Source organism: Eretmochelys imbricata, chromosome 9, assembly GCF_965152235.1.
Source record: "Eretmochelys imbricata isolate rEreImb1 chromosome 9, rEreImb1.hap1, whole genome shotgun sequence".
Classification (NCBI taxonomy): domain Eukaryota; kingdom Metazoa; phylum Chordata; order Testudines; family Cheloniidae; genus Eretmochelys; species Eretmochelys imbricata.
The window spans coordinates 65,230,324-65,242,929 of NC_135580.1; the positions used below are offsets into that span (position 1 = coordinate 65,230,324).

The 12,606-nt window shown below is 41.8% G+C and overlaps 1 protein-coding gene across 1 annotated transcript in view; it reads left to right on the top strand.

Moving 5' to 3' along the window:
- Nucleotides 1–12,606, top strand: part of PCDH19 (protocadherin 19) — a 107,015-nt gene that overhangs the window by 61,716 nt on the left and 32,693 nt on the right. Inside the window, exon 4 of the mRNA XM_077827199.1 lies at nt 4,325–4,494. Within this exon, the coding sequence (XP_077683325.1) occupies nt 4,325–4,494 (170 nt within the window). The remainder of the gene's footprint in view (nt 1–4,324; nt 4,495–12,606) is intronic.

Sequence of the window (12,606 nt, forward strand, 5' to 3'; positions counted from 1 at the left end):
CAACGTATCACTCCTCACAATATAGTCAGGATTCATTCTTCTGAAAAACAAATCTATTAATCTTTTCTTTTTTACACCTAACATAAAAGCAAGCAGCATTCCTGACTCCCACAGCAAGGTTTACTCCGAGCCTGTATTGTTCTGGGATTCCTGCAGCTGCTGATACTCAGAAACCTGCCTTTCCTTTAGAAAAGTGGCAGTGGTGGAAACATGTTGTGTGTGTGACTGTTGCATTATGGCCTGTCTCACTGCAGGAAAGACAAATGCATTGTCATGCAGATTGCTTGCACATTCTGAATGGCAACTCTATGTTCAATATCTCCCCCACCCACCTTTACTTGTCTTGCACTTGAAGTCTAATGAATGTCATAAATGTGAGGCAGACATTTGAGAATTGAAATGTCATCTATTAAACACTGGAATAATTTTAATTCAGCAAAATCTTTGTTTATATGGAAATGTTGTAGTTGCTTTACCTTTGGTATGTGAATCTCCCAAAATCTGTGAGTTTAATTAATCCGTTTATACCCTTTTTTTATTTGTTTCTCTCTCTCACATACACACACACAAAAATTAATTCTGGATTTGAAAGACTTTCTTAATTTAAAATTCTCTGATGTTGCCTGGAATCAGTCAGTGGCTTCAACATGGACATCTTTATTTAAAAGGTAGTGTTTGAAGGTTTATCAATTTAAATGTATTTTCACAGCTCCCCCCCTTTGTGGTTCTGCAGAGCAGGAAATGGTAGGTGGTCCACTTGGTTTCCGTGGAGACACAAAGGGGCTTTGCAAAGTAATGAAAATGTCTATTTCTTCAGAGCTTTTGAAGCACAGATTGCTCCCAAGACTAAATGATTTTAGTCAAAGCCAACTAGCTGGAAAGTTTGGGCCAGATCCTTAGTTGGTGTAAAGTGGTCCAGTGAAATCAATGCTTATTTACACCTGCTGAGGATATGACCCGTTTGTCCTTTTTTGGTAAAAGTAATGTTGAAAGACATTGTGAAAGAGAGCTCCTGGGTAGTTAGCCCTGATGCTGACATTTGAATTGCCTGCCTAGATAGATTGTAAGCTATTTGGGGCAGGGACTTTCACTTACTCTGTTTGTACAGTGCCTAAGCGCAGTGGGGCCCTGATCTTGGTTCATTCCTGTACCTCAAAAAGAAGCAATTAAATTAAATGGAGAGGGACAGTCTCCGCCTCATCTTGGTCAAGTGCTGTCAGCACTGGAGTAGGAGGAGCAGTGCTTAATTTGTGCCAGGGCTTGCTAGGGCTGAGCCCTGACACCTCTAGGCTTGGCAGTTCATAGCTCCAGCACCTCTGGGCTTGCCATATCAGTTATGAAAGTAAAAAAATTGCTTGAGCCCTGGCACCTCTTTCATTACAAATTAAGCACCGGGGAGGAGAGGGGTTAAATGAGCCCTCTGTTCCTTGTTATCCACCTGCTCGTTTAGATTTTGCTTCTTCTGTTCCTTCTCAGGCATTCTCCTTTACAGACCTTCTTTTCTAGAGTGCCTCTGTCTCTTTGTGGATGGGCAGCCTGTATAGTTCACCAACTTCTCCCCAGCAGTAACCAATTGATTTTACAATGCTGCGGTATCAGCTTGTCCTCTTTGCTGCCCTAGGGGTTCCTTGTGAGCCAGCTACATTTCAAAATGTACTATGTCTGATTTTAGCCTGATGTCTTAAAGCTTTACCTTGTAAACCAGTTTGCATGGCTGCCAAGAGTTTCTAGGGTTGGTTGCTTCCCATTTTGCATCCATCCTCAAACCAGAGAAGAGAATTTCCCGGTCCTCAGCTCTTTGGGCTCTGAGCATCTACCGCAAAAACTTCACCCTTAGCTGTTGTTGGGAGCTCTCTGTGTTACTGGCTTGCTCTTGCAACACTTTTTGTAATCAGTGCTGTGCTGCTGTCTCTCTCCATATCACATGGAAGGCAATGAAGCACCATTTATAAGGGGTGCTAGAGGAGTAGACCTGAAAGTGAAATAAAATGGAGCTTTTAAGCAGATGCTGTTTCCACCTTGCAATATAACAAGTCTATGGGCACTGTCAAGTGGGGGCAGCTTTAGTTTAGGTAGTTGAGAGTTCACCAGTTCTAGCAGTATCCATTATTGTAAGTACATGGCCATGACTAGTGATTCTAGATGCCCAACTTGAGATACCTTAAAGAGGCCTGATTTTCAAAAAGTGCTGAGCATGTGCCTTTGGAAAATCAGGTCCCTTTGAATTGTCAAAAACAGAGGCACCAAAAATCACAGTCACTCTTGAAAATCTAAGCCACAGGGGAACCTTCTCAAACCAGTAATATCTTTACCTGTAAAACTAAACTTTGTTACATCAGTCACTGTATAAGGTCAAACCAAATGCAGATGATGTTTCCCCCCCAAGCCTTGCTCTGTGTAGGATTTCCTGCAGGAGCTCCCTGTCTCTGCCTTTGATTCCCTCAGAGTTGCACCCACCTCTTTGTATACCTTGGTAGCATTAATAACCTGCTCCTGCCACAGCGACCAGAATTTACTCTGCAGTTTTATGCTAGGTTCTAACTCTTGCTAATCTGAGATGTCAAGAGCAAAGTCCAGAGTTCATATATGAGACTGTAGATTCTGCCATGCTTAGGCCCTGGTCCTGTGAGGATTGGCCCCCAAGCAAAGGTACCCAGTACTGGAGAAAGGTGTTGAGCAGGGCAGCCAGAAGCTTTCACTGTAGTGCCTCTTAAGATAAGCTCTGTGGGGCAGGGACTGTCTTTTTGTTCAGTGTTTGTGCGGTGGCTTGCACAATGGGGTCCTGCCTGTGACTGGGGCTCCTAGGTGCTTCTACAATACAAATAAATAATAACAGTGATGATAATAATTGAAACAAAACAAGCCAATTTCCTCAAAAGAAGTCTGAGGCCTTTTAAAGTCACATGGACCTTGGAATTATACTCATCTGCTTCTTCTGGCTCTTGGTTACCTCGTCTCTGCCCAATAAAAGGCTCTCCCTGGCCTGTGTTCTGTAGCCACTCTCTTCCAGGTGTCAGTGAAGTTGGCTCCAGCCTCATAAAGCGCAGGTGGCAGAATGTGCTGAACATCTTCATTTCCTAATGGTGATGGTAGTCAGGGTGTGCTGTCTGCAGGTATGTTCTCTACATACAGGCCAATGCACCTTACCCAACACCTCGTGCAGTTCTTGCCATGGCCTCTTAAAGGTAATCTCAGAAGTTTGTACTGTGCATTGCTTTGTCTTTTGCTACTGGGCTTGTTACCACCGTAAGAACTGACATATCCGATCAAACCAAGGGTCTGTCCTGTTCCAGTACCTTGTCTCTAACGGTGGGCAGAGACAGCTGCTTCAGAAGAAGGTGCAAGAAACTTCATAATGGACAATATATGGAATAGCCTTCTCCACAGGGAATTTTTTTTTCCGAATGCCAGGCTGCAATAGAGGTTGGTTTACGCCCTAAAGCTTATAAGGAGTTATCCTAGCTAATGTAATTTTGAATGTTCTTATTTATATAAATGTTTAATCCTTTTTAGAATCCTATGAAGCTCTTGACCTCAATAATGTTGCATTGAGTTCCACAGTGTATAAAAAGAATAACTCTGCAGACCAATGTAAGCTGGATTTTCTGTTTTGCAGGATGAATGGATGTGGTGAGACAGTGCTACTCCTGTAGGGCTCCTTTTTCAGCAATACATTAGTCCTTGTCCTGACTGCCATTTTCTTTGTACCTTCTGTACTCAGCAGCACAGCCAGGAAGTTCTACCAGGCTGTACCTGGCACATTCAGCAATAGTTTGTCCATATTCACAGGAGACCTTCATTTCTTTTCTTTTAGAATGGTTCAGAGCTGTATGTGACGTGCCAAGTTGAATAGGTTGAACTGCTGTTGTACTTTGTCTCTTCCTATTCTTCTCAGGTATAAGGTGATCCTCTGTTCCTGATCTTGCCTCCAGTCTGCTTCAGCTGTGCGCCACTTCAACTTTTCATCTCTTTGGCTTATTCCACAATGAGCAGCAGCACTTTGCTTGTGTGATAAATGAGCAAGATCTTTCTGTAATTCTCACAAACCTGTAGGCAGTTCCTGTTTCAGGCTTGCAGCTAGTTCTAGTTGCCTACTGGAACGTGCATAAAGATCAGTGAATAGAATTGTTAGTATGACACACTGGGAACACTCTTTTGTGGTTCTGTATTGTGACTACCTATGAAAGAGATTTTTTTTCCCCCCTAGATAATACAGCCGGTATAAGTCTTGCTTCAGGGTTATGACATCATCCTGGCTAAGAGAGACTTTATCTGATCAGACTTGACATGACAGTAAATCATTGTTCTTTCTTAAACCCAGCAGTTCAACTTTCAAGGACTTAGAGGGGAATAGTCTCAAGGATAGTGGGCATGAGGAGAGTGACCAGACTGACAGTGAACATGATGTCCAACGGGGCCTGTACTGTGACACTGCCGTCAACGATGTGCTGAACACCAGTGTTACTTCCATGGGGTCTCAGATGCCTGAACAAGGTAGGTTGTGTCAGTGCAAAATATTGTATGTTAAGAGAGCGATCTGTGGAGCTTTCTGACTGTAGTAATGTTAGATAGCTGGACGCTGATGGCTAGAATATATTTTTGCATGGGTGTGTGATAAGGATGCTTAGCACTTACTGCATATAGTGCTTTTCATCTTCCAAGTGCTGTATTGATATAAATTAATCTTCACTACCCCCCCATCAAGTAAGTAAACAATGGGGATTATCCTGCATTTCACAGATGGAGAAACTGAGACCGCCCCTGAGTTTTTATGTGAAAGCTATTCAAGTGGCAGAGTTAGAATTAGAGCAGGAGTTACTTGTTTCTGGTCAGATGCTTGCTGCACTAGACCTCACTTTCTTAATCAAAGATCACATGCCCTATTTTTGACACGGTGTAGCAGGATTTCAGGAGATTGTGAGCAGACATCATCCACACAACATTTTGAAAAGGTCAGCTGAGCATATATACACGTTATTCACACATTCCACAGGAGATTAGCTCAGTCAGGTGGGCGAGGTATTTGTGTCTTTCCCGCCCCATTAAACTGCTATTTCACCTATTACACATACCCATATGCAGAGTTGGAAAATCAAGCTATGATCTAAACCCAAATGAGTGTTAGCTGGAGGAAAATAGAAGAGTTCAGCTGAGCCCATTCCTTCATATGTACTTGGGCATGAATGTCGCTTTTAATGTCTTACTGATGCAGACATCCTCTGCAAACATCCTGTCATTTTCAATTAAGATGTATGAATGCAGTTTGGTGCTCAAGCTCAGGGATGCCTTAGGGATGTTTGGATATCTCTCGAGAGAGGCTGTAGCTGAGGCTCAACTGGGAGCCCCACTGCTAAAAGACTTAAGGTTGTGAAAACAAAGTGCTGTGATTTGAACTGGGCTTCAGCTGTTGAATTCCATTCATGGTAAACATCATTAAAAGCCTTTGTTTTGATTTAATAAAATTAGAGTTCTCACCATCCGTGTCATTAAAATATTTCCTCTAAAAGATGATCACTACATTAATTCCTGAGGGATGCTGTTAAATGGCCACAGTTAACCCTGAAAAACTGTGCAAGTTGGAGTACATAGAGGTCACCTACCAATTCTATACTGTCAGCCACATTAACTGGAGAGCGGTGACATCTACAATGATAATGTATTTTCCAGACAACCATACTGTGGCTAAAGATGGAAAAAATTAAACATTTATATAACTATACAGTGGCAATTTAATTCTCCAAGGACTAGCACTGTGTCAGAGAATGCCGGCTGATAGGTATCATTTATTATTCTTCTATTACAAAGAAATGTTTTTTCATTTCAATCAGGAAAAGGTTTCCTAAGATGCTCCTTGCAGTAAGAGATGGCTCTGGGAGCGAAAATGCTCATAATTGATTCCTGTCCTGTTGGAATGGTCTGAACAACATCTGTTAATTTTTTTTGTCACATTTTTTAGCAAAAAACAATCTTGGTGGAGTGCCAGATAGGATTTGACAGAGATTACATTTCTGACAAGGTTGTGCACTGCCTGCAGTGTGCATGAGGTAACAATGAGAATGAATTGAGAAGAATGGGCTGGAGTCAGACCTGGTCAGTAAAGTGACACTGGTGATAAATTTGGTTCAATATATTGGAACCAAATCTCCATCCAGTATGAACTGTTGGTGAAGAAAATTAGGTGGGAGAGATACAAAAGCACATATTGGAGTCAGGTGCCCAACTCCCATTGACCTTTAATAGGAATTGGGTGCTTATCACAGACTGTGCCTTTGCAGATCTCCCTCTTGGCTATTTCTTTGAGGGAAACTCAGTTTATTGTAACTTCCGGCTCTTGTTCATTAATATTTGTCACATATGGGAGTATCCTCATATTTATGCCATGCCAGGATTGTTCGCCATGCCCTGATTTGCAGAGCATTTAAACACATCTTAACTTTAAGCACATTAATAGTCCCATTGATTTCAGTGGGGCTACTCACATAGTTGGAGCTAAGCAGGGCCTAAGGGCTTGTCTACACTTAAAATGCACAGCTGCACTGCTTCAGTCTAGACACTACCTATGCTAATGGAGGGATTCTCCCTTTGGTGTAGATAATCCACCTCCCCAAGAGGTGGTAGAATTCTTCCATTGAGCTTGTGCTGTTTACACAGGGACCTAGGCTAGCTTAACTATGCTATTCAGGGGTGTGGATTTTTCACATCCCTGAAAGATACAGTTATTGCAACCTAATTTTCTTGTGTGGACCAGGCCTAAGTGCTTTACTGGGTTGAGGTCTGCCCTCCCAAAACTTGTGGCTTGGTATTGCCATCTAGCTGGGTTTGAATAAACACTCTCATGTGAGCAGGGGTTTTTAAATGGGAGGGAGGAAGCCCTCCTCTGTGGATCCTGTGATGGGGAGCAGAAGACCTAGCTACGTGCTCTGAGCCATATGCATTTACATGGTTACAGCCTGCGTCAAAATTTTGATCTGGATACTACATGGCTGAAGTATCCCTACACAGCCTGCTCCTTCTAAAACTGCTTATTCTGGTGTCTGGGATGCTGCTTCTCTACATCCTTTTCTGCTGATGGCATTTCACATATACTTAGAGAACTAACACACTGAGGGAGGGCCGTATTTAGATCTGGTGTAAGATAGGTACAGTTCCATTGGAGTCACCACTTACATCAGGTCTGACTTTGGTCCTGAATCCTTACTAACACTGGTGTAGTGGCTATTTTTAGAAGTGGGAGTACTCTAGACCAAGCATAGGACATTATTAGTAGTATTTATGTTGATATTATGCTAGCATTCCTGGGCTTGTTGTGGGGCCATGGGCTGCTTCCACCGTCAGCTGCGTGTTTCAGAACATGGTTGGGCAAGTATTGTGGCTGTTCTAACTTTCTCCTGACGCCTGTCTCCTCTGGCATTCACAGCTTCCAAAAACTAGGCACCTGTGTGCGTGTGTTGCTGCTTCCAATTATAAAAAGGTGGGTACATGCTGTATAGTAACACATACCTGAGGCCCCATCTACTCTGCAGCTAAATGGACCTAAGTTCTGTTGCAAGGCCCCTGGATTCTGTGACATTCTGATGCAGCATGCTGGAAATTTTGCGGTGCTCTGTTTGGGGCTCTGAATCAACTATGAAAATGAATAACAGAACCAGTCAGTGCTCCTTGTGTTGTTGATTTTGAAATTCTCTTCCATTTATTCTGTGTTCTCTCCTTGGTATCAGTTTTCAGTGTGCCACAGAGTGACAACACGACTGCTTCAGGGGAGATCATAAGGGGAAAATTGGAGGCTTTGGCAGTTGGGCAGGGAACAATTGGGCTTTTGGCTCCTGCTGAGACACGTGGTCCATCTGGGAAGGTACCACTCAACATGAGTGTGGGTGGCAGAATCTGGCTCTCTGTTATGTGCCTACAGTTTTGCTGCAGTTTTCAGAGTTCTCTATGTTTCCAATAATAATACAGAAAGATCAAAAATCTGAATCGGATACACTGTTTTAGAATACTGTGACTGCCTTCACTACAATGGAGTAACTTGTGATTTCCGTGTGGTTAAATGAAATCAGAACCAGGCCCCAAGTATCTGGAATATAAACCTAGTCATCAGTTTAGTGGGAACTCTCCTGAACCAGTAAACAATTTAGGATTGGTGATCTAGGCAAGAAGCTGAATTTTACATAAGTATTCTAGAGCTATAAGCAGTCTGCCTTACTATTTCCATTTCTGGCAGCTGCACAAACAATACCTCTTCATCAGGCAGGGAAGTGGCCTAGCTAAACATGGATGGAGAAACCATCTAGGTAATCAAGGAATCCCTTTTCCTGGTCAAAAGGGCTTTGGAACATGTCCTGCCCTAGGGCAGGCTGGGGTGGACATAAAGGCAGACTGACCGATCAGAAGTCTGTTTTCCCAGAGGAATGAATGGAATCTTGCCTGGAAAGTCATCAGCGTGGTTGTAGAATAGCAGCAACAAGAGTTCAGGCACAAAATTATTAATTTTTGTAGCAGATACTAAAAAAGAAGGTAAGGGTGAGGAAAGTTCTCAGAAGCTCACTCATTCATCAGGGGCTGTGCCTTGTCCTGATACTTAGGCTGCAGAAAATGATCAAGAAAATCAAGGTAATTAGACTACAGTAATAATAGTCGTTCTCACAGGGTTCATGAGACATCCAAAGGGTTCAGGAGTCTTCCTTATCCACTCTGGGTAACTCTTGATCTGCTGATATGAGATCCTGGTTGGCATATGGCCTATGAAACATCTTGATATCAAGGATGCTTCTGAAAATTAGGAGCTTCTAACAAGATACCGGTTGCTATCCTGTAGGCCTAATGAACTTTAACCTTTAAAATACTCTACTGGGTATAGGATTGTTTCTTTTTCTGGGGTTTTGATGAGAGATGGTGATTAGTGGGGTCTTGTTTAAGCACACCTTGATCCTTGAGATTTTAGATTTCCTGCAGGAAGGTGTAGACAAAATTTGATCCAAGCTTCTACCTATAGTGTTCTCGGAGAGGCAAACTCCTGAACTCTCTCACTCAGCATTCTTAAGCCTGGGCAAAAGCTTACAGCCTGATCATTAAAGTCACTAGCAAAACTCTCATTGAATTCAGTGGGGACAGAATTAAGACCTTTGTTAATAAATTCTGTCCTTACCAAGCAGTTCTGTGCTGGCACAACGTGTCCATAACCTGAAAAGCTGTCTTGGCAGCTGTAGATGAAACCCTCTACCACGGAACACCTGTTGGCACTCTTAGCAGTTGGAACTCATGGGCTGGTTGGCCGTTCTGGGTGGGGAAGGACTTTGCATCCCCGTGCTGGTAGGTAGCTGACCTCCATGCTGGCTGTGAATATGTTAGCATGATTAGGTGTATTGGGTAAGGACACAGGATCCACACTAAAGGGTCCATTGGCTGGGAACCTGCTGCTGAGGGACAAAGACCTTCTACTCCAGCTCACAAGTAGGAGTAGTGACTGCGGAGGGCTAAGGATCCAGTTGCCTGCCTGTAACTTGGGGGAAAATTTCATCACTCTCTTCCAGTCCCTGTGCAAAATAGCTTCATAAAGCCCAGTTGCTCTAACTTTAGATAGAATTCAGGAGTGCCTTCACATAGGCCAAATACAATTCTGGGAGGCATGGGGTGTGCAAAGTGCAGCCCTCTGTGTCTATGGGGGAAGCTGCACTCAGGAGGGATTAATCCCTGGATGACATCCATGCAGTGCAATGACACCACTGTGTCCCCCTCCCTCCTTGGGAGTTTTGTGTGTGTGGAGAAAGGGGGGTGGGAGGTCACCTTTTAGTTCTGGCGGGGATCTGTAGGAAGGTTGCTGCTGAGAGGTGCTGAATCAGAACATTTGCTAGTTATCCTGGCCCTGCCCTGCTTTGTATTCTTAATCCTCAGCTGATGCAAGGGAGTCAGGTCCATGATATTATTAAACCCCTCCTGGTTTGTTTGTTTGTTTGTTAAAATGAAATGTGTTACCTGAACTACCTGACAGTGTCCCTTTAATTGTGTGGCTTTGGGCCCTGAAGTTGAGAGGTGCTGAGCATGCACTACTCTGCTAGAAGGCAGTGCCTTTCCCCCTTTCCTTTCTTTGGAAATCATGTAGGTGTCCCACAGAGAAGCATCACCTCTAAAATGGCAGATCCTAGTGTCAAGGGTAGCAGCATGTGGTCAGAAATATTATCCTGAGCTCTGCTGCTTGGCATATTTTAGAAGTCGGAAGCATGCCCAGTCCCTCTTTACCTCATGATCTTAATTATTGATTATAAATTCATCAGTTGAAAAGACTGCTTTAATTGCTGTAATATGCACCCAATTTGGAGTTCATTACTACACTGAATTGTTTTCCTTTTCCTCCTAATTGATACCAAATGGAACATACAGGAACACACACACTAACGTTTCTTTGCCTTTCACGACTGAATTTACCTACTGCAGTTTAATCATTTGTTTATTTCTGGAGATGCAGGGCTTTACAATTAGTTTACTCAACATATTTATTTATCAGTTCTTTCATCAATTGAACTTGCGCGTAGCAGATTTGTTTGGGAAAACAAGGTTTTGAAGAAACTGATTCCTTTTACACCTAACTGCTATTGCACCTTTGGTATAACAATGTGCTGTAGAATGCAAGCCATACATATTCTGGACCTAATTCACCATTGCATCACTCCAGTTTTATTCCAGGGTACTGGTGTAAACCTCTAATGAAGGTGCAAATCAGCTACATTGATGTGTCAACTCAGTATATGAAGCGCTGGTGGAAATCACAATTTCCACTGGTGGTGTAAACTTCTAATAGAGTTTGTGTGGAAATTGTGATTTCCACCAATGCTTCATATACTGAGTTTGAAATATCAGGGTAGCTACTGGTGCAAAAAGCCCAGTCGAGAAAAGGCCTCAATCAAACAATGGCAGGTTAGAATGCTAGTGGCAGAATGTTTGTTTTTTTTTTTTAATTTTGAAACTTCTTAACTTGCATTCCTCCCAGCAAAGCGGGAAATTCTTGGTGTGGAATATCTTCTGACATTGCAAGGCAGTGTGGTGCTCTGTTCCATAAATGGTAGCATGGACCAGATGTTCATAGAGTAATTGAAAATTCCATTTTATCAGAATAGCATTTGCTGTCAAAAAGTTTTATCTTTACTTCAACAAAGAGGTTGATTAGATCCCGAAGGACCTGAATTAGCATCTTTGAGGCTAGATATACTGTTTTGCAATTCATGTAGTTATTTCTCCCCTGGTTTTGCTCATTCAGAGTCTTTTTTTTTTAATGCCTTCGTCCTCTTGCAAACATATTGGTTGCAAAAGTGTGTGTGTGTATAGAGAGAGAAATATTTAGATCTCTTCAGTTACTTTTTCCTCACCTTTTTGTGAGCCAGAAGTATACATGTATTTTAAAAACATAAGCCGTAGAAACACTTGCTTATCTAGAAACAAAAGTGTAACTGACTACTTCAAATATTTATTTATGTTCGCCAGCAACAGAGACTTCAAACTTATCTGAATTCCCATTTGTGGTCAATATTTTTAACATCTGTTGTACGAAACAATGCCTTCCCTAAAGAAGCAATGATTCATTGTTTATCATAAAAATAGAATCTGAGGAGAAAATTAGAATAATCACACACACATCATAAAAAGCTCGTGGTAGAAATAACAATAGCAATAATAGAAAAGCTTTAAAAATCAAGGTGAAGGGGTTTTGATAAACTGCTTTGTGTCACTCATGTATCTTCAGAGAACTGATTCTAAAAGCAACACTTTTATTTTACTAGTACCAAATCAGCAGCAAAGATTGGCAGAAAATATCATCTTTAAGGGCCTGATCCTGCAGGCATGTATGTGTGGGTAGTTAATTGGGTCTGATTTTCATTTACACTGGGAGCGTCAAGGGATCTTTGAGTGGGAATTAATTAAATTTTTATTCTCAATTTAAGGCCCCCTTTCCACTGCCAAAGCATTGTAAAGGGGCATTAGTGTAGATAAGTTACTCACATGCATAAGTATTTGCAGGATTAGATCCTATTCTGTTCTATACACGTTCTTATACTGTGCTCATTTCCATAGTATTTCAGAGCACCTTCCAGTAGTGCATTAAGCAACTTGACTAACATTTATAATTGGAAATATATATATAGCTGACATAACTTGTTGATTCTGGTCCTTGTTTCAAACAGACATTTTTTACCAGGGAGTCCTTTTTGTACTGCAAAAGGCCAGTTAATGTCATCTATTTTTGTACCCGTATGAAGATTCGAGTGATATAGTCTAGGACTTTGGATGTAGAGGCACTGCTGCATTAAAAAAACAAAAACAAAAAAAATCCCACCTGTTTAAAAAAATCTACTCTCTATATTCATATATGCTGTATAAGAAATGAAATCTAAGACTCCTGGTTTAATGGCAGTATATCCCTTATGATGGATAACAGCTGGAAGATCTCTTTACCGTGTAGTATCAATTATTATAGTGGTTCTGATTTATGTATTATTACATTGATCATTTAGTAAAAGAGCTTAAATACAAGCTCAGTGGTATAGCGACAATGCATTTAGGCTAGCTTGGAAGGAGCAGTCCATCTTGTGAATGAATTATTAAACCCAGGAAGAA